Here is a 22,541-nt window from a genome sequence, read left to right as displayed (position 1 = left end):
AATGTTAAAATATAGGGACTTTCCCCCAATGGGTTAACATAGTTCCTTCTTTGAAAATTATTTCTATTAGCTTTTTGTAGCACAAATGTATGAACATTCCTAGGCCATGCACAAAGAATATAATGCAGGTGTTACCTGATAAAAGCCTGAAAAAATAAGTGTACAAGACTATGTCTTGGCTTTTATGCGCTATTGTGGAAGAAACCTTCTGCTAGCATCCTTCTTGATGAAATTACTTCTGTAACTTCCTGAAGGAAGCTACTGGGACAAGACCTCTCATCCATGTGGGGGTCAGACATAAAGGAAACGGGAAGAGCTCAGGGCACTGGGTCTTGACTGTCAGTTCTAAAGCACCACTTACTCAGACATTTGTAACTTTAACCGGATGTAAACCACAGGAGTGTATAATGGGGAAAAGAATTCTACACAAATAGGCAATGAATCAGGTGACCGAACAGCCTTTTTCCTGTCTCTCATTTCTTTGAGAGTTTTCCTTAGGGAACATCTACCATTGTTTAATTTTTTTTCTTACATCATGATAAATATTTGCAATTGATTCTCTTGTCATTTAAAAAAAAAAAAATAAAAGAACCAGGATTCTGAGAGGACATCCTTTTAAAAACAACTGATTGCTTCATAGTCAAGAAGAAAAAATATTAAAAGTATGAATGAACAAAAATTTTTGGACTCACCGAATTGACAGAACTGTTTGTCACTTGATATTGAAGTTGCTTATTCCGAGTGCTATGTATCTACTCCTCTGGCAACTGTTAAAATAAACAAAGCTTCTGGAGGCCTTAAAGAGCATTTAGAACGTACTTAGTTGAAATGGAGATTGGAAACATTTAAGGAATCTTCTCCCAGGCCATTAATAGTGAGATGTTGTTTGGCCTTGCTAAAGGGTATGAAGGAGATAGGAGATCACATCTGGCTAAAAATTCAGCTCTGAGAGCACTTACCTTTAATAACATAATCTAAAATTATTGCCTTCAACTATTATGGAAAGGCAAATTAAAGTGTTCGAAACTTCTCCATGATCTTATTGTAATGATGGGGAAATTATTATACAGACAGTCTTGGCTTGACAATGATTGGACTTAGCGATTTTTAGACTTTATGAGGGTAGTAAAAGCAATATACATTCAATAGAAAGCTTTTTTTTTTTTTTTTAATTTGGAATTTGGATCTCTTCCTGGGCTTACAACCTGCAGTGCAGTGTTCTCCCATGATGCTGGGCGGCAGCAGCTGCTCCCAACCCTCCTGAGTGAGCAAGCGGGAAGGGTTACATTCTTACCATTCTGTATCCATACAGCCATTGTGTTTGTCACTTTCAGTATGGAAGTCAGTCAGTTACATGAATGAGTCCACACATGGTTATAAAATCCGCTTTGTGTCAGATGATTTGCTCAACTGTAGCACCCTGCATACATTTAAGGCAGGCTAGGCTGAGCTATGATACTCATTCAGTAGGTTAGGTGTATTCAATGCATTTTCGACTTGGGATATTTTCAGCGTACTTTGGTTTTACTGGGGTGTAACCCCACTGTAAGTCAGAGAAGATCTGTACACAAACTACAATCAAGTATTTTTATAAATGTTACATGACCATCTAAACAATTTCATACTTGCAAGAGATTTCCGCTTTCTATTTTGGTAAACTAAATTGTCAAAGTCAAATCATTTCCTTCTTGGAGAGTTTTTGCCAGCTTTTATCTTTAGAAAATGAAGTTTGTTAATGAGGCGAGGTCAATTGTTTACATTTCAGATGATGATATTAATGTTTATAAAGCACTCCACTTGATAACTTGTTGATTCATTTTGTAATTGTGAACTCTCTAGGCTTGGCAAGTTCTTTTGTTTGGGAAATTCTTGTCAACTGTTGTCATCCCTTTGGAGAGGTTTCCACATGACTCTGGGGGGTTAAAACCAGGTAGGAATAGTGGAAATGACAGTGTGTTATTTACCAGAACAGAGAATCTTTCTCCTTTGAACAACTTGGTGTGCATTTCAAAAAACTGTACTGTCAATAGTCAAAATTTTGAGGCAGAGGGCAGAGGTCCAGGTGACCTGAGAGTGAGAGGTGTCGGGTATCTGGGAACGCTGTGCAGTAGAGTAAGAGAGCTCCTCAGGAAGAGTAATGAATGTGCTCCTGAACAAAGACAACATCATGCTTGATAAAGGAACCATTGCTATTTGCCTTCTAAGGCTTTTCTAGCTCAAATATGTTTTATTGACAAGTTCAAAGGCATATTTTTGCCCTTGATGGGGATAACTCCCTTAGAAATGTCATTCGAAGTCCCCATCAGCTTGGGGGAGCTCTTGGGTAGCAATTTTATACATAAAAAGTAAAGTAGGGAATTCAGCAGTTGGGCTACTGTCATCAGTCAAATGGGATAATTTCAGGCAAAAATAAATGAAGTTGGGTTTTTATAAGTGGCTTGTTTTTGTTTTGTTTTGTTTTTAAGTTTGGGTGTCTATTGCTGCATATAAATTACCAAAGTGTTTAGCTGCTTAAAGCAACACACTGAGTTTCTGGGAGTTAGGAAGCCAGGTGTGGCTTGGGGGGCTGGTGGCAGGGCACCTCTAGCACAGGCTGTCCCACAGGGCTGACGCCAAGGGGGTGGTGAGGCTCCTGACTGTGGAGCTGCTTCCAAGTGAACTCTTGTGGCTGTTCGCTGGTGAGGGCTAGCTACTGGCTAGCGACTACAGTCCCCTGCCATATACCTCTCCCTGGGACAACTCATAACAGTGCAGCTGGCTTCCTTGACAGTGAACAAGGGGAGAGGCAGAGAAACACTCAGGATAGAAGCTGCCACGCAGTATCACGATACTTCTACAGTTTGTATTCGCCGGAAATGAGTCATTAGTTCCAGACCATATTCAAGAGCAGGGGAGGACATCCTGGTGTGACAACCAGGAGATGGCGATTACTGGAGACCATTTGGAGGCTGCCTGTCACCCTGGGTTGTCCCTGTTCTCTCCTGAGGCTCTTCAGACTTCGCTATAAATAATGATAACTGCAGGCTGTGATGTGGGAAACCAAGAGCAGGCTCCTTTCCTCCCTGCCCCCAAAGTTAATCTTGGAGAATTTCCTCCGTAAATACATTTCCACCATGCATAATGTGAAACCTTACAGAATGAGGTTATAAAACAGAAACAGCAAGATCCATACAAGAGCTTTTGTCATCCTGTGGAGGCCAGGCTCCGGCTCACTGAACCCCTGAGGGTTAACTAGGGACAGGAAGGACAGGTGAGGATATGTTTTCATGCTGGGGCCATGATGCTTCCTAGTGATAGTGCAGTGTCGGGCACTAGACTCCCAGGTACAGACCACCGCCTGGTTCCTTAGCTGCGCTTTCTGCTTTTTCATGTGTCAAAAGGGAGTAATAATGGTCTGTGTAAAAGGAGGATAGTAATAGTATGAGTTAACGTACATGAAGTGTACCCATCGGGGCTTGACACAGAACAAGCACGTTGCTGTAAGCTATTAATGAGATAAATTACCAGCAGATGGGTCCCTGACAATGCTCCTTAAAGTGCTATGATCATACAAGTGAGTTCTGTTTTAGTTTTTACCCAGAAATACTCAGAAATACCCAGAAATTTGCTGCGCAATACTAATTTCAATGTTGCAGAAACAGCCTAAGACTAAAAAGAAAGAAACGTTCCACTTGATTAGGTGTTTATTTTGTTTATTGTTGTTGAAATGTCAGCTGTGATGTTTTTATGTGACCATGCCCTGATTTCCTTCCCACATGCCCTCATGCCTTTCTCATTCCATTTCATTCATTTATTCACTCTTCCTTCCTTACCTGGGCACAAGTACCTCCTGCCCTGGGCCGTGGCGCTAGCAGAGATGCTCACGGGCATCTAACCAAAGCCTGCGACACTGAATGACAAGTGTTCTGGAAAAGGCACCGGGGAGTGAAATGCATCTGTTTGGGGAGGTTGTGGACATGGACCGTGACCCAGAAAAGGAAACTTGGGAGCCCTGTAGCGATATGCCTGGTGGAGGAAGGAGGGGAAGGTGTTGCAGTCGGGGGGAGGAGTGCTGGCATGACCTAGAGGCAGGAAGCAGCAAAACATGGGGAAGGTGCTGGCAGTTCAGTTGGGCAGCAGTGCAGAACGCGGGGTATGCATTGGTGCATTGGTGGGGCGTGGAGCTGCAGGTGGGGGCAGGAACTGGGCTTGCAGACTTGAACAGCCGGCACTCAGTTGACACCTCATAGTGACCGCCATGGCCTTCAGATCTCTTGCAAGTCCACATGATCTGTCCTCATCTGGGACTCTCCTGGCACCTTGGGCTCCCTGTGGGGCTCTCTGGGGCAGGTCACATAGGTGAGACCTTCTTCAGCTCCAAGACCCCTCTGGCACCCACGGAGGCTCTGTCCGCAGGCTCACCCACCTCACTCGTTGGCCCACATCTCACTTTCTCCCAGCAATTTCTCCCAACCTTCAGTGCTTCTCCTGAATGCTGCTGCCAGTCCTCCTCCCCCCAGGGCCCCCTGCTCCTCCTTTCCCTGCTGGCTTCCTGTTAACGTAGTGCTTGTCTTCCAGGGTTCCTTGTGATTGACTTTTTATCGTGTTTGCTGTTTACCATACATTTCCCCCCAAAATATAAGTTCCCAGAGGTAGAAAAGAACCTCTGTGGGTCCCAGCATGTAGGACATGCTCAATAAATATTTGTCGACTAAATGAATCCCCAGATATATTTGAATTGTTTTTTTTTTAAAGATTTTATTTATTTATTTGACAGACAGAGATCACAAGTAGGTAGAGAGGCAGGCAGAGAGAGAGAGGGAAGCAGGCTCCCTGCTGAGCAGAGAGCCCGATGCGGGACTCGATCCCAGGATCCTGAGATCATGACCTGAGCCGAAGGCAGCGGCTTAACCCACTGAGCCACCCAGGCGCCCCTTGAATTGTTTTTTAAGGAGCTTCCACTATGGGTGAGAAATAAGAAGCCGAAGGAAAAAAAATCTACAAAGACAATTCAAACATGTGTTTTCACTTTTGTACATTGTCTCATTTATATATATTCCTATCAGCCCTATGAATAGTGTGAAAGTTTCTTCCTGCCTTGGATCTTTCATGAAGGAGGTTAGGAATACCCATGATTGTTAAAAAGCTACAAATATGTGCATGATTCCTTTGGAATGAAAAAGCACCATTTGTGGCTTCCCTCCTTCCCTAGCACACTAGGCCTCACTTTCCTCTACTGTGTCTCTGCTGGCTTCGGGAGTAAGCCACCAGAAGCAAGGGCTGGGGGCTGGCTTATGCCACGATCCTAGTGTTCGAATCCCCTCTCGAGCTAGCAACTTCTTGATCTGGTCTCCCTGTCTGGGTACCATGTCTCTTGCCTTCCATTTTCTCTCCTACCAACGTTCCTTCCAACGTTTTCCACCTGCATCATCACTGAACCAATTTCCTCATCCTGCAGACTCATTCTTAGTCCTTCTCATCTTTAGTCATCCAATAAATTTATTTTTTATTGCTATAATGTGCTCATTTTCTTTCTGCATGGAACACTGCACGCTTTCTTCTCCCTGGATAATAATGAGGATGCTTATGGTAAAGGCTGGTGTTTTTGAGGGTTTCCTGTGCATAAGATGCTGAGCTACAGTATTATTATATATCATTCCATTTATTCCTCGGAATGAGTCTATGAGTTAAAAACAGTTATCAGGTCCACTTCACAGACGGGGAAATGGGAATCTGGAGAGGGAAGGCACCCCCTTGGAGCAAATCTCTGGAGTTCTAGCTCTGGGACAAGCGATGCCGAAGAAGGAGTGTGGGGTCGGGAGCCTGGCAGGCCCAAGGTTAATTTTAACTTGGTCAAATCCTAGTTGGGAGATTCAGGTGAATGGTAATGAGTCTTTCTGAACCTGAGTATTTCTAACTTAGAAAATGAGGATTAAATGAGATAAATTGTGAAAAGCTCTGCCACGGAGCACTGAACAAATATTCTTCTATTTTCTTTCTCTTCTGTCTCCTCTCTTCTGTGGCCAACCTTAACTGAACATCCCAAACCCTCACCAGTCCTATTGCCCTCTATATTTCTGTAGCCATCTTAACTTCTCCAGCTTTCTCCAATTGATGACTTGTTTCGGGACTACATTCATTCAGGTAGTTTATGGGTGTTGCCTTCTTGGCTAGATTTTAAGAGCAGGGACCATGCATTCTAATTCTGCATTCCTCATGATGTTCAACATAATGATAAACACAGAATAAATGCTCAGTTTTTACTTCCTAATTGACATACCCACTTGGGTTGCCATTGGATCCAGCAGTCCCTGATGCAGGAACCCACACAGTTCTGTGCACCCTGGGCCCAGCAGCCTGCCATTATTAATGACGTTCTCCTTCTCTTCTCTCTTCCCAACTGCAGCGTGCGCGTTCCGGTACAATGGGCTCTCCTTTGTCTACCTCATCTACCTCTTGCTCATCCCTTTGTTCTCAGAACCAACAAAAGCGACGATGCAAGGTAAGAGATGGAAATGCAATGATCCCCACCGTGGGATGGTGCCCTGTAATGGATGACCGCATAATGGTAATGTGATGATCCCTACCGTGCTCTGACTGCATTTTGCTGGGCTGCTCGGTCCGTCTTTATCTGATGGGAGAGATGCGGTCTGTGTATCACGCTGGTCCGGCCAGGAGCAGGCAGGACGCATTTGGGCGGCTACAAGTTGAGTAGGGTGGAGCTTGCTGGTGACATGTTTTTGTCCCTTACACAGCTGTCCTCCCATATGAGTTCCCGAGTAGGTCTTTACTGGCAGAACTGTGATGTATCTGGAACATTTTGGCTAGTTAAAATGAACTCAAGGGCGCCTGGGTGGCTCAGTGGGTTAAGCCACTGCCTTCGGCTCAGGTCATGATCTCAGGGTCCTGGGATCGAGTCCCGCATCGGGCTCTCTGCTCGGCAGGGAGCCTGCTTCCCTCTCTCTCTCTCTGCCTGCCTCTCTGTCTACTTGTGATCTCTCTCTGTCAAATCAATAAATAAAATCTTTTAAAAAAATAAATAAAAAAATAAAATGAACTCAATGCATTTTCAATAAAATAAGGCAGAGGGTAGAGCAACTTTGGCACACGCTTTGCATACTGGGTTGCTGGGGAGAATGTGGCAGGAGATGGAAAGGAGACAGAGCATCATCTTACATTTCCAAGCCACGAAGCAGGAGAGCTGGATAAGACCACGTCCCATCATGACTTGTTTATACATCAGCTGATATCTCTTACATATACCTCCAATGAGTACTAAAAGAGAGTAACCCGAGTCCAAGGGATAGTTTCTCAAGCATGTCACTGCAAAATTTTAGATCCATCTCCCATTGCTCTGCAAGAATCTGCAGGCACAGAAAAGAATGTGACTGTTTCTTCTAAGGCTCTCATTAGGAAGCATGGTCTGGCTTGTGAATTTATATATGTGAAGTCCTTCCACAAGTAGAAACATTAAACCATACCCAATCAATTTAGTAGTTTAGTTTTCCAAACAATACCATGAGAGACAAGGACTGTGTCCCGTGTCTTAGGAGTCAGTGATGGCTCGCTGTATGTATACTAATCTGGGAAAAAAGGAAGTTGTGTTTAACCCCACCAATCGCGTGGCATGGGAAAGGCCACTGGTTGTCTTCAACTCATGGTGGTGACTCTTCAGGAAAAGAAGTGAAGACTTGGCGTACCCAGAACAGCAAAGAACGGCCCTGTCTTTCCCACCTCCCTCTTAACTATTGCATTTATAACGTATATTATGTTTCCGTATCTGAAATAGTTAGGATGATGACTTTCCTGCCTGAGGAAGAACCTGAGTAACAGCTCTTCCAAGTCACTTAAATCCTTAATGCAAAAAGTAAAGAGGAGCTGGAGAAAAGTGAATGTATACAAATCCCCGTCAGACCCCAACATCCCTGTTCATGGGACCACACTCAGTCTAGCCTCATTCGGACAGTTCGACATTAGCAAAGACATTGAGACAGACTAGTTTTGGGCTTCAGAGCCAAGATGATTAACATACAGGCAAGCTGTATTTCATGGCTTGGAGCTCATGTTTCAAAAAAAAGAAGTTATCATACACATTCAGGAGAAAGTGCTTTAAAAAGGAGATTCAATTGAATTATCTCTTGCTTTATATCAAGGTGTCTCCTTATTATTATATCTGGAAATCAGATAATGGGACTTTCCCCCTTCAGACTTAGGGGATGGCACCCAGCTTTACCTTCTTCCCGGCTCACCAGCCCTGCTTTCCGTTGGGGTGCTTCCATCCCTGTAGGAGTTGGTGTAAGACTATATCTGAAGTATGGGATAGTCGGCCCATTGTTTATAGCTGGGTGCACTGGGGACTGATGTCAGGAAGCTCAGAGTGAAACATAAAATCAAAAGCAAACAGCAGCTCTTCTCTGTGTAAAGCAATATCCTGAGTTAACAAAATGTGACTAGGTCAGTGCACAAACAAAGCACAATGACCCCCCACATGCGCCTGCTGGTGCTGCTCCTGGTGCTGGAGAGGGAAGCCCAGGGCTCAAAAGGGAAATCCACAGGCAACTTTCCAGTTAGGATTATGGAAGCTCTGTTGCCATTACTTTCCTCTTTCCTGCATTTCAGTGCCAAGCAGTGTGACTGATAGTCAACAGAACCTCATTTATTTATTTGTTTGTTTATGGAAATGCAGGCGGTCTCTAGGACAGGGTGTCCCACACATTTTTTTTTTTTTTTTGAACATGTAGAACTTGCAGTCCGGGCATTGGTAAATCTGTGTTTTGAGATATCTCATGCTGGGGACTTCTGGCCGTGCACAGTCTGGGACATCGAAGGCGACGGGGCATGGACACAGGCAGTGATGGGTCTGGAAGAGTGACTGCCATGTGGCTTTTCTGGAAGATGTGGGCTCACACATACTCGTAACTTCAAGTTCATGTTCACACACATTTCTCATGAATTGGTAAGAAAGTACATTGTCAGACTGAAAGAACCATCAGCAACCTCCACACCACCTGCTCGAAGACAGTCTGCCTGAAACCACAAGTGAATTCGGACTGCCTCTGGAGCCAAAGGCATCTGTGTGCATTGCCATTACCAGGACCACAAAATGATATTGGGAATCGCTCCCCATACCCCATATTGGAAGTGTAATGCAGACGTGTAAAAGTTACTCCATGCCCCTCTGCCCTGCCTTTGGTCTGTTGGATTTATTTTTCTTTTGTGGGATTATTTTTTCCTCTAAGTGTCTCCATAGAGGGCCCAGCATGTGGAGGGAGAATTTCCCAGTTGTAGCTTGGAGGGTATTCCTGTGGCTTCGTTCCTGGGATAGTTCTGAATGTAAACCCCAGTGTCTCCACTGTGGTTTGGGACAAGGATGTCTACTTATTTTGATGGCATTGGCCTCCGCAGCACCTAGAACATCAGAGTGCTATGGGTATGCTCTCCATGCCTGTGACTTAGCGGAGATTTGTCATAAGGCTGGAGATGACTGCATCCTAGAGGACGGACAAATGGGGGCAGTTAGCAGTCATATGCTGAAATGGTATCAAGTGAAAAAAAGAATCAAAGTAAGCATGGTGGCGTGGCCTCTTACTCGTGGCCCTCATTGGAACCACTGGGGCAAGAGTGGGAGGAGCTTTTAGGAGTCACCGAACATGTTCCGGCGACCAGTGGTAGATAGAGGCCATTTCCACAATGTGCCTGCTGTCTCTTCCCAGTCACAGATGGGCGGGGCAGCTACTTGTGTCCTCTGGAGGTTTTAGGCGGTTCTTTCTTGGGTAGACCTGAAGTCGCTTGACTGCATAAGGATACCAAAGCTGACTGCATAGGGATACCCAAGCTGTCGTACCCAACCCAGAGCAAGAAAGCAGGAATTAACAGAGGCTGGAGGGTTATAGTCATTAGAAGATAACATAATTAGATTATAGTCATATTGTGATGGGATTGGCTTTGACGACATTATTTTGTGGGTCTTTTATCAATCTAGGATTTTAGAATTCTCATTTTTCTGTTAAAGATCTTCAGAGGTGTAATTATCTTAGGAGGATTGTATCAGTTGGGACCCAACCAGAAACCACAAGCCACTCTAGGTACTTTGAGAGGAAATGTGATGGAGGGGGTGGGTTACCAAAGACGATGGAAGAGCCAAGAAGTCAAGAGGAAGGTTGGGGGACCTAGGTCTCAGCAGAGCAGGGAGGAATGGGGGGAAGAACGGGGAGGGTCAGGAGCAGAACTCGGAAACAAGAGCCACCTGTGCATTTTTAGAACCACAGGAGGCAGTGAGGGAACCGATCTGTGCAGACAGGCCATGACTGGCACTTTTCCTATTAGTCATGTGAATCAAATGAGACCCTTTCGTGTTCAGTGTCAGTAAACTATACCTATAGCTTTTCAAATGTGAGGGGTGGTGGTGGAGGGGATACTCTTTCCCTTAATTCTGTTTTTTTGACCAGGCAAAATGTTCCTAGTTACTTAACAGTGATTCCCCCCCATCTCCAACTCGACCTGGGTGGACATGTCCTGGAGGCACTTCCCCCTGTCAGAAACTCTTTTAAGCCACAATGTGCAGGAAGCTGAGGTAGAAATTTGGAATCCCCTCTGAGGACTGAGGCACCTGTTCCCCAGTCCCCAGAAGGCCTTGTCTGTAACAGCGCACAGTGGAATCTTTCACTGGAAATTGGTGGCTGAAGGGACTCACACACACACACACAAACACACACACGCACACACGCACATGCATACGCATGCACACATACACACGGGTGTGCACACCATCCCATGGAGAGCAGGCACCTTTGATCTGCCATGGGTCAGTGTGCAATTAGTTCCTTCAAAGGACCTTCACCTCTCTTCTTGCCCTTTGAATTTCCCAGGCAAGTCATATTTTGGGGAAGCTTGTCCCCTGAGCTCACAAGGCATCTCTTGGAAGCCACTCTCACCAGGCTTGGAAATCTTTCTACAATATTCAATTCTCTCAGCTTCTCCAACATTCTCTTTCATATCTTCCATGGGGCAGGGAACCCCAATTTGCCGTGGGATTCATGGGAAAATGAGGGAAGCCTGGTATCCCAGCTTTTTTAGGGTTGAATCTGAAACTGAGCCAGAGCCCCACTTTAATACATTTATTTATTGAGTCTCCTTCTCTTCTAATACGTAAACTTCAAGATGGGAAAGATTTTGCTGTTTTGTTTACTGCTGTTATTTCCAGAACACGGAAACAATGTCTGGTGTTTAATAGGCAGTCAGTAAATATTTATGGGATGAATGAATGAATGAATGAATGAACTTATTCTCAGAGTCCCTCATTTTAGAAACATTTATAAAACAACTATAGTCCTATGCTTACTTCAGTATCCATAGTAGCAAACATCGTAGAATGGTTTATTATGTATAACTGTCCTTCAGAGACAAAAGCGTAGGGTAGAATGGGCCATGGGAATTTGCTATACTAAATTTTATTGGGATCAGAGGATCATAAGAAATTTAATAAATTGAGGTGTTTTATGCTCTTACTTAAAATTATAGGCATTTTATTTAAGCATATAATACTGTAGGAAGGGAAATAAATCCTTTTCTGCTGTTTACCTAATGGTATGCTTTGCATTCAGATTGAGACTGCACTCCATTAAAGAGGAACTCGTAAATAATTAGCTGCAGGTAGCCCAAACATTCGAAGTTGAGGCGCTGTTAAGTTCTTTAACCAGACACGGGTTTCCTATATCTTATGGCTTTTGAGTAGACCACATCAGCCAATATGGTGGAAGAGTTGTATTTTGTTTGGTTGGACTCTAAGTAATAAAACGTATGAGATACGGAAGAAGAGCATGGTAAATGCTCAGTATATATTGGCTAATAATAGTATTATTATTATGAAGAACAACATCATTACTTTGAGTATCAGAGTGAGCAGGATTTAGAAATCTCAATCTCATGTGTATGACCATCACCAGTATTTATCTCAGGACTTTTCCTAGTGCTCTCTAAATATTTAGTTAAGAATTATGTGATTTCCAGACTTCCTTGCTAAGTAACATTCAAGTCAAGCAATGTGTTAATAGAGAGCCAATAGCTCTATCTGTTAAGTGCATATTATTATCCGGATGCATGAACTAATTTAATTCTTGCAATGACCTTTGGAGGGGGCTGCTACTATTATTAAAAACTATTATCAAAAATCCTTACAGACAGAGACTGAATCCCAGGTGGGTTGAGAATCAGGCCCTAGGACACACAGGTGTCTTGTCGGGGGCTGTGCCCTCCTAGCTACTCTGTTGTTCTGACTCATGCCCAGGACAGAACAAGGTCCTCTGGAGATCTGCAAGAGACAAGGGAAACCTAGTCACTTAATAAGTACTTGTTGGCTGATAGATTACCAGGCTCTGTGTACATCGGTCTGGAGAAACAGTTTGAGTATATTTAAAGGAGATATTTGAATTTTCATTGGAGCAGATTGATGACATACATGTAATATTATTTAGAAAATATATCTTATTAAGTGTAACTGGTTATTTCTTTCAACAACTATTCATTGGAAGACCACCCTTTATATAGCACTGTGCTTGGATTTGTGGAGGATAAAAAGGAGAAGAAAACAGCATTCTTCACTAGAGTAGCCTCCCAAACACCAAACAGATATCATATCTTATTGAATGAGATAACCTCTTGCAAAGAGGTCATCTTTGGAAACCATATACTTACTCAGTGATGCTGTCATTTCTCTAAACCAATCTCACACTACTTCCTTGCAGTTGTGTAAAGAGTTTGCCTTGAGTAGGCTCAATGGTAACAAACCATTGTCCTCTTAAGGTAGGTCTGATATGTACAACATTGGGTGTCAAGTCCAATGGGGGCGAAAAACTGATGATGAAATTAGTCATGTCAATTTTAGGAAAAATAAAAAGGGATAAAACCCAGAGTATTTAGTATAAACAAAATATCTGAAGGTCATGCCTCATTATAAATGAGGTTTAAAGTTTCTTTGAGTGAGAATACTGCTGTTGATACCCCAAAATGACAAATACACGTGGAACATCTTTCTGTGATGGATACATGTAGATGTAAGGATATATTATCTCTAGGAGGTCATTATGAAATGAGATACCCAGATGAGAAGAATTCTGAAGGAAGCAGTGATTACTAGATTTGCTCTGGAATCTTGACTCTGATAGTTAAGTAGTGTCTTCTTGAGCCAGACCAGAGAATCAGATGTAATATCTAGAGATGTGGCTGAACTGAAAGTGTTAGTAATAGTAAAAGTAACCAACTTTTGTGTCACAGGTACTGTTCCAAGCACTCCCTATATAGTAATTTAATTAAAAGATAAAAAAATGATTTATTGTAAAGGCAGAACCTCCATTCTGTAGGAAAGTGGTTCCTTTTTTCTGTGGGGAAAAAAACCCACATTTATTGTGAACTAGATTATAAATCCATTTAACAAACTAGGAATACCATATACTAAGGTACTGGTATTATGACTATCTCCTCTTTATTAAGGCATGTGGGCAAGCCACATTAGTGAGACTTCAGTCTAGGTGCCTGTTCTCCTTTACCATCCCACTTCACCAAATCCTTCCATGTGTCCACAGGAGTCCTTCCCCTTAAGCTGGGATAGACTGCCTCCTTTCATGAACCTGACTGTAAATCCTTAGGTTTTGACTCTGTAAATGTTCAGCGTCCAGAGCCTTTTTCAGTTGGTTCCAACAGGAAATTTTACATCTTTTCATATACTTTTGATAAATAATTGTTCTAATATTAGAGGCGTACATCTAGCAGTAGCGTGAAATTTGCTATTTGCTAGAAATTGCTTCCATCTGCTTGCTTGGTCCTGCCAATAAGTTACCTTTGCTAATGTGTTCTTTTACAGGCTGGCAGATAAAAGCATCTTATTTTACTAGCACTATTCGATAAGTACAGTCATTTACTTATTGGGGGCTACTTGAATAGGAATTCTTCAAGTTATAAGACAACAGCACTCTCTGGGCAATATTTACTGTTGACCTATGGTAAGAATAGCTTAGAAGCATCATCATCTCATCAATTCACACGTGAAATGTTTACATTACACACACACACATACACACACACAATCACACACACACACATACTAAGGCAAATAGAGATGATTGTTGTCTAAGGTATGTAATTATTTCTAATGACAAAGTTATCTTCCTGTCTCTCCTTCCGACGGCCTTCTTTCCAAATGTTCACCAAGATTGGGCAACCCCATGAGAGATCAGAAAACTCCTAGTGGTGGGGGAAAGGGAAGGACCTTGGGTGTCTGTGCAGATCTTTCTTAAAATTTGTCTCTTCAGTTATGATGGTTAACTCCTCCTGGAATAGGTGAGGCGCAGGTAGTGGGCCAACTTCTGTGTCCAGATCAGTCAGATTGCCAGAGGAATAACGGAAATGCACATTGCTAACCATTTCCAGCTTTGCCCTCCAATATTTTTCAATATATGGTTTTGTGGAGGAGACATTTTTCTTCCCTGTGATAAAAGGAGTGAGCTCCTGAAATATATATATTTTTTCCTAAAATCACTTTGCTTTGTTATTTTGAGCAAGGTACCAATTTGCCTGGTATAATTCCTTGCATTTACACACACAACTTACTAAGAATGCATTTTTTTCTGGTCATTGGGATCTCTTTCAACATTTGGCAGGGGGATAGAGTTAGGGAGGGTAGTAAAGGGGAGGCTTCACTATGCCTTGGTGACAATGGTGAGCAAGTGAAGTTTTTAGTGAGCTGAGTTAACTTTTGTAAATAATCGCTCAAGTTATTCTAAGATGATAGGGGAGAAAAAAGATACTTTTTTCTATCCAGCTCTGAACAAGCGGCTTATTTTAAGAGGAAATTGTACTGTACTAACCATAAGAAGTCAGTGTGTGTGTATGTGTGTGTGTGTGTAAAATAACCATCATCATCAAAAGACCTTATTTTGAGGTTCTCACCCAGGATGGACTATGCCCGAATCATTCACAACACCCCAAGAAAAGAAGAATGATGTTCAGTTTGCCTACATGAAGAGTCAACGAGGTCTGCTAACTTGTCAAAATGTGTTTAGACGTCAGAGAGGAAATAGTAGCAGGTATTTAAAACTACTTGCATCTGGTTTTTGTTAAAAACACTGTTAAGTCTTTATACCATTAGACTTATTATTACTATGTTTTATTATGTCATAATAAAGCAAAAAGCAAGAATATATTTAATTGAGTAAATTATTAGGTGTTTTACTATGCATATCAGCTCACCACCAAGAGGAGTGCTAACAAAAATAATGAGATGCTTGTTTCTTGGATTTTTGAATGAATTTATTACAGGTCCTTTTGGGGATGGTACAGATGTAATATTCTATTGTTTCGAATTTGGCAAACCCTGCTCAGTCAGACAGAGGGACTTTCAGGGAATATACATGTAATTCTCAGCTCAGGAAATGATGGGTCATGTTATCTTATGCCTAGGGATAGGTTTTCAGAAGTGTGGCAGTTTGGGCTTTATTTGACTATGATATACCAGACCTGTAATATGGCTTCGGCTGTTGTTCAGATGCTGTCCTATCATTACAGTGAGACAGTTCACCTGAACTGATACCAGTTTGTTGACCTCATCCTTAAATTACCATTCCTTTGTTTATTCATTTGACAAACATTTATGGTGTCCACCCCCGCCCCCCGCGTCGGGACTTGTACTGGGCAATTGGATATAGTAAGGTAGATAGTACAGGCTCTCTGTCCCTAGGATATGAATCCAGCTCTGCCATTTATTAACTGCATGGTCTTGGGCAAGTTCCTTACATTCTCGGGAGTCCTTGACACTGGTCTTAGGTATAATATTGAGAGACCTACATATGGGGAGGTCGTGTTCATGGGAACCTAGTTCTGGGATATGTGCTGAATAGGTGGACAAGGAGCTCTAGAAATTATAGATCCTTTCCTACAGTTTTTATTGTAGTTGACATCACTGTTATATTGGTTTCAGGTGTATAACACAGAGTGACTCAGCATTTACATACATTATGAAGTGATCACCTCCATCCATCTGACCACCATCACCGTACAATGTCGTTACCATATTATTAACTATGTTCCCCATGCTCTACATTGCATCCCCATGACTTATGTTTCCGATAACTGGAAGTTTGTACTTTTACATCCTCTTCCCCTGTTTTGTCTATCCCCTACCTTCCTCCAGCAACCACCAGATTTTTCTCTGTTTCTCTAAGTCTGCTGCTCATTTCTATTTTAGATTCCATATGTAAGTGAAGTCATGCAGTATTTGTTTTTCTCCATCTGACATATTTTACTTAGCACAGTATCCTTTAGGTCCACCTGCGTTGGCACAAATGGCAAGATTTCATGCTTTTTGTGGCTGAGTAATATTCCACTATGTATCTATAGTGTGTGTGTTTTTTTTTTCTTAATCCATTCATCTTTCAGTGTAATGCTGAATTTGCTGCCAATCTTGACTAAGTAATGCTGCAGTGACAATAGAGTGCATTTCTCTTTTTGAATTAGTGTTTTCATTTTCTTTGGATAAATATTTAGAAGTGGAATTTCTGGATCAGATGGTAGTTCTATTTTTAATTTTTTGAGGAACCTCTGTACTGCTTTACACAGCGACTGTATCAATTTACATTCTCACCAGCTGTGCACAAGGATTCCTTTTCCTCCATGTACACACCAAAAATGATATCTCATTGTAGTTTTGATTTGCATTTCCCTGAAGATTGAGGATATTGAGCCTCTTTTCCTGTGTTTGTTGGTCATGTGCAGGTCTCTTTGGAGAGAGATCTATTCAGATCCTCTGCCCGTTTCTAAATTGGGTTGTTTGATTTTTTTATATTGTGTTGTATTAGTCCCTTATATATTTTGAATATTACTCTTGGTTATATCATTTGAAAATATCTTTTCACAGTCAGCAGGTTGCCTTTTTGTTTTGTTGATGATTTCCTTTGCTACGTAGAAGCTTTTTAGTTTTACGTAGTCCCCATTTGTTTAGTTTAGCTTTTGTTGGCCTTGACTAAGGAGACCGATCCAAAAAACTATTGTTAAGACTGATGTCCAGGAGGGGTTTTATCTTTTGTTTGTTTTGTTTTGTTTTAATTGCCTATTTTTTTTTTCCTAGAAGCTTTATTGCCTATGTGTTTTGTTTTTTTTTTTCCTAGAAGTTTTGTACTTCTGGTCTTATATTTAAACCTTTAACCCATTTCAGATTTTTTGGCATGTGTCTGGTGTAGAAACTAGTCCAGTTTCATTCTTTTGCATGGAGCTATTCAGTTTTCCCAACACCATTTATTGAGGAGTCTTTTCCTCAGTGTATATTCTTGCCTCCTTTGTTGAAGATTGGCTGTGTAAGTGTGGGCTTATTTCTGAGCTTTCTATACTGATGTGTGTGTCTGTTTTTATGCCAGTACCACACAGTTTTGATTACCATAGCTTTGTAGTATAGTTTGAAGTCAGGGAGCATGGTACCTCCGCCTTTGTTCTTCTTTCTCAAGATTGCTTTGACTATTCAGAGATTTTTTTTGGTTTCGTACTAAATTTTTGGATTATTTGTTACAGTTTTGTGAAAAATTCACATTTTGATAGGGATGGCAGTAAATCTGTAGATTGCTTTGGATAATATGGACGTTTTAACAATAGTGGTTCTTCCAGGGGCGCCTGGGTGGCTCAGTGGGTTAAGCCGCTGCCTTCGGCTCAGGTCATGATCTCAGGGTCCTGGGATCGAGCCCCGCATCGGGCTCTCTGCTCAGCAGGGAGCCTGCTTCCTCCTCTCTCTCTACCTGCCTCTCTGCCTGCTTGTGATCTCTCTCTGTCAAATAAATAAATAAAATCTTTAAAAAAAAAAATAGTGGTTCTTCCAGTCCATGAACGTCTTTCCATTTATCTTCAATTTCTTTCATCAGGGTCTTAGAGTTTTCAGAGAAAAGGTGTTTCATCTCCTTGCTTTAATTTATTCCTGTGTATTTTATTCTCCTTGATGCAATTGTAAATGAGGTTGTTTTTAAAGTTTCTTTTTTCTGATAATTATTATTTGTGTATAGAAATGGAACAGATTTTTGTATATTAATTTTGAATCCTATAACTTTACTGAATTCATTTATTACTTCTAATGGTTTTCCGGTGAAGTCTTTAAGTTTTTTCTACATATAGTCCTGTGTCATCTGCAAATAGTGACAGTTTTACTCTTTTCAATTTCGAAGTCTTTTATTTCTTCTTGTTGTCTGATTGAGGCTAGGACATCCAATACTCTGCTGGATAAAGTGGCAAGAGTGGACATCTTTGTCTTGTTCTCAATTTTAGAGGAAAAGCTTTCAGCTTTTCACCATTGAGTATGATGTTAGCTTGAGTTTCATATATGGACTTTATTATTTTGAGGTATATTCCCTCTATATATGCTTTGTGGAGATTTTTTTAATCTATCATAAGTGGATGTTGAACTTCATAAAAATGCTTTTTCTCTATTTAAACAATCATATGATTTTTATTTTGTTCATTTGGTAAGGTGCTTTGCTAATTGGTTTGCTAATACTTTGTTGAGGATTTTTTTTTTGGCGTCTATGTTCATCAGGGATATTGTTCTATAATTCTCTTTTTTGTGGTGTCTTTTTTTGGTTTTGATATTTGCTAGCTTCGTAGAAGGAGATTGGAGCATTCCTTCCTCTTGAAATTTTGGGAATAATTTTAGAAGGATAGCTATTAACATTTCTTTAAATGTTTGGTAGAATTTGCCCGTGAAGCCATCTGGTCTTAAACTTTTGTTTGTTGGGATTTTTGATTACTGATTCAATTTATTACTAATATTTGGTCTGTTCAGATTTTATATTTCTTCTTGATTCAGTCTTAGGACATTATATTTTCCATGAATTTATCCATTTCTTCCAGCTTGTCCCATTTATTGGTAAATAATTATTTGTAGTAGTGTCTTAAAATCCTTTGTATTTCTGTGGTATCAGTTGTAACTTCTACTCTTTCATTTATGACTTTATTTATTTGGGACCTTTCTCTTTTTTCTTGATGAACATATAGTAAAGTTGGTGGATTAAGCACCTACATAGCTAGTATGAAAGCTAAAAGATAAATGTAGTAAAATCATCTACATATACAATAATTAGTCAAAGGATATACAAAATAATAAGGTGTAAAATATGACATCAAAAACAAAACATAGAAGTTGGGAGTAAAAATGTAGTGCTTTTAGAATGTGTTTGAACTTAAGTTAATGTGTTTGATTGATGTGGCTAGGACATCCAATACCCTGCGGCATTAAGTGGCAAGAGTGGACATCTTTGTCTTGTTCTCAATCTTAGAGGAAAAGCTTTCAGCTTCTCACCATTGAGTATGATGTTAGCTTGAGTTTCATATATGGACTTTAACTTAAGTTAAAATCGACTCTATATACATAGGATTTTACATATGAACCTCATGGGAACCACAGACCATACGCCTACAATAGATACACAAAGAATAGAGAAAGGAATACAGATGTAACCCTAAAGAAAGTCACCATATCACAGGGGAAGAGAGCAGGAAAAGAAGAAAGGAATAGAGAACTACGAAAACTACCAGAAAATGATGAACAAAATGGCAACAAGTACATATCTATCCATTGCTTTAAATGTAAATGCACTAAGTGCTCCAATCAAAGGACATGCGTGGTTGAATGGAAGAAAAGATAAGCCCAGTGTGCTGCCTGCAAGAGACCCATTTCAGATCTGAAGAAACACACAGACTGAGAGTGAAGGGATGGGAAAAGATATTCCTTGCAAATGGGAATGAAAAGAAAGCTAGAGTAGTAATACTCATGTCAGACAAAACAGACTTTAAAAGAAAGACAATAGCAAGAAACAAAGAAGGGCATTACATCATGAGAGAGGGGTCAATCCAAGAAGAGGATCTAGCCTTTATAAATATTTATGCATCCAACATAGGAATGCTTAAATATGTCAAGCAGATATTAGCAGACATAAACAGAGACATCAATAGTAATACAATATTAGTAAGGGACTTTAGTATCCCATTTATATCAATGGATAGGTCATCCAGACAGAAAGTTGATAAAGAAACATCAGCTTTATTTTATTTATTTGTTTATTTTTAAAATTTTTAAAGAAAGACTGCCACATTCAGCCCCTCATTTGGATGTGTCTGGAGTCTTGGAAGCTTGAGTACCCTCCATTCTCCTACAAATGGACCTGAGAGCTTCTTTGAAGGTTCCAGCAGGTGAGCACAGCTACTCGTATACCCTTAACTGAAGAATGGTCCTCTTTTCTATCCAGGAAGGTCATCCTCTTTGACTAAGTGCACAGCTTCGGGAGGGACACACATGGCAAGGGGAAGGAGGAAGGGGACACCTGCCTAGCCAGCCAGATCAGCTGAATCAACCCTGGCGATCAATGGGGTGACAGATGTCACAGCCAGATCGTCCTCACATCTGAAATATCAGCTTTAAACAACATATTAGACCAGAGGGATTCAATAGATACTTACAGAACATTCTATGCCAAAGCAGCACAAAACAACATTCTTCTCAACTGCAAGTGGTCCATTCTCCAGGACAGATCACATGGGAAGCCCTAAAAGCAGTCTCAGTAAGTGAAAGAAGATTGAAATCATATCAAGCATCTTTTCTGATCATAGTATGAAACCAGAGATAAGTTACAAAAGAAAAAATGAAAACAAGCAACATCGACAACAAAACATCACAGAAAAAAACACAAACATGTGGAAGTTAAACATTATGCTACTAAATGCTACCCAACCAGTGGTCAGTCAATGAAGAAACCGAAGGGGAAAATCAAAAGCTACTCTGGGACACATTAAAATAGAGGCACAACAGTTCAGAATCTTTGGATGTAACAGAAGCACTTCTAGGAGGGAAGTTTACAACGATTACAGATCTGAGGAAACAAGAAGAATCTCAAACAATCTAACTTTATACCTAAAAGAACTAGAAAAAAAAGAACAAACAAAGCACAAGGTTAGTAGAAGGAAGGAAATCATAAAGCTCAAAGAGGGAATAAGTGAAATAGAGACTGAAAAAAATAAACAAAAAACAAACAAAAAAAACCAAACAACAGAAAAGAGCAATGAAACTAAGCTGGTTCTTTGAAAAGATAAGTAAAATTGATCAACCTTAAGCCAGACTCATGAAGAAAAAAAAGAGAGAGAGAGGCTCCTTTTACTTTTTTTCTTTTTCTTTTAAGGATTTGATTTATTATCAGAAAGAGAGGAGAAGCAGAGGGGAGAGGTAGAAGGGGAGGGAAAAGCTGACTCCCCACTGAGGTGTGGCTCCATCCCAGGATCCTGTGACCATGACGTGAGCTGAAGGCAGACTCTTAACCAGCTGAGCCTCCCAGGTGCCCTCCTTTTACTTTTAAAATGTATTTTCCCTTTGAATATGTTCAACTGATTTGGTATGCTTAAGTATGTATGTTGAGGCAATTTATTTCAGTTTTGAACATGGTTTGCTTCAAAGGCTGGACAAGACTAATTTCTGATTAATTGGTATGTTCGGGAGTCTTAAGCAACCCACCTGTGTTTGCAGAAATTTATACAAAATAAACTTTTGGGATGAAAACATACATTTAACTTTTAAACAGTGCTGATGATTAGTTATAAGAAGTTACATGCCAGGCAACACTCCAAGCTTTCTAGACAGTAACTCCTTTAATTCTTACAGTGCCCTTATGAGATAGGATTTAATAATTTTGTATTTTTACAGACAAGAAAACTGAGAAACACACAGAGGTTAATGAACAATTCCTGAAATGAACAAGGTTTAAATTGATTCAATGCGGGAGAGCATCTAATATAAATAATTCAGTTACCTACATAGACGTTTCCCTCGTCTGACTATATTTTATTATTAAACTAATATAGAGCGAAAATAGAGAGATTACGCATGTTGTCTAGTTGTCTTGTGACAATAAAGTAGACAATTATTGTCCTGTAAATCACTTTTCAGTATATTTTGTTGGCATTAAGCAGGAATTAGGACACTGAGCATATTGATACAAAATATGCATTAATTATTGCTTGTTCACCGAGTAAGCATCACTGAGTGTCTGCAGTGGGTCAGGCAATCAACTTGGCTCTAGAGCCACAAGTAACTGAAACATTGATTCTTGTAATCATACAGCTCACCATTTGGTCCTCCCTCCCTCCCTTTCTCTTTCCTCCCTTCCTCCTACTTTTACTCTCTCCATTATTTTTTTTTTAATTAATTTTGCCTTAGTCTATTTTCTACATTTCCACTTGCCAATACTATGTTCATTTAAGGAACAGTGGGGAAAGCCACCAATGTTGTGCTCCAGAAGCAGCCACTTCCAGAGGGCTGGAGCCAGAGCTGTCAAGCTGGGAGAGGGACACCGGATGGGCTGGCCTGGAGACCCTGTCCAGAGCTCCAGACCTGATGAGAGGAAGGCCTAGAGTCTGTGGGTATTTATGTATTGAGGATTGCACATGTGTGTTCTGGAGTGGTTTCAGATCATCAAGGTAGCCTCTTTCTTCTTTGTCTAGAACCTGGCCAGCCATGATTGCTGTTACTGGATCCCTGCCCATTGGGTGTA

At 40.9% G+C, this 22,541-nt stretch overlaps 1 protein-coding gene across 2 annotated transcripts in view; it reads left to right on the top strand.

Annotated features, from left to right (window-relative positions):
* Positions 1–22,541, top strand: part of PIEZO2 (piezo type mechanosensitive ion channel component 2) — a 471,611-nt gene that overhangs the window by 81,023 nt on the left and 368,047 nt on the right. For both annotated transcript variants that reach the window (XM_047697821.1, XM_047697822.1), the window contains exon 2: positions 6,386–6,481. In XM_047697821.1, coding sequence (XP_047553777.1) covers positions 6,386–6,481 — 96 coding nt within the window. The remainder of the gene's footprint in view (positions 1–6,385; positions 6,482–22,541) is intronic.

Source organism: Lutra lutra, chromosome 12 (assembly GCF_902655055.1).
Source record: "Lutra lutra chromosome 12, mLutLut1.2, whole genome shotgun sequence".
Taxonomy (NCBI): Eukaryota; Metazoa; Chordata; class Mammalia; order Carnivora; family Mustelidae; genus Lutra; species Lutra lutra.
Note: the sequence above shows the minus strand (reverse complement) of the source record. Positions and strands in the feature narration are given on the sequence as shown.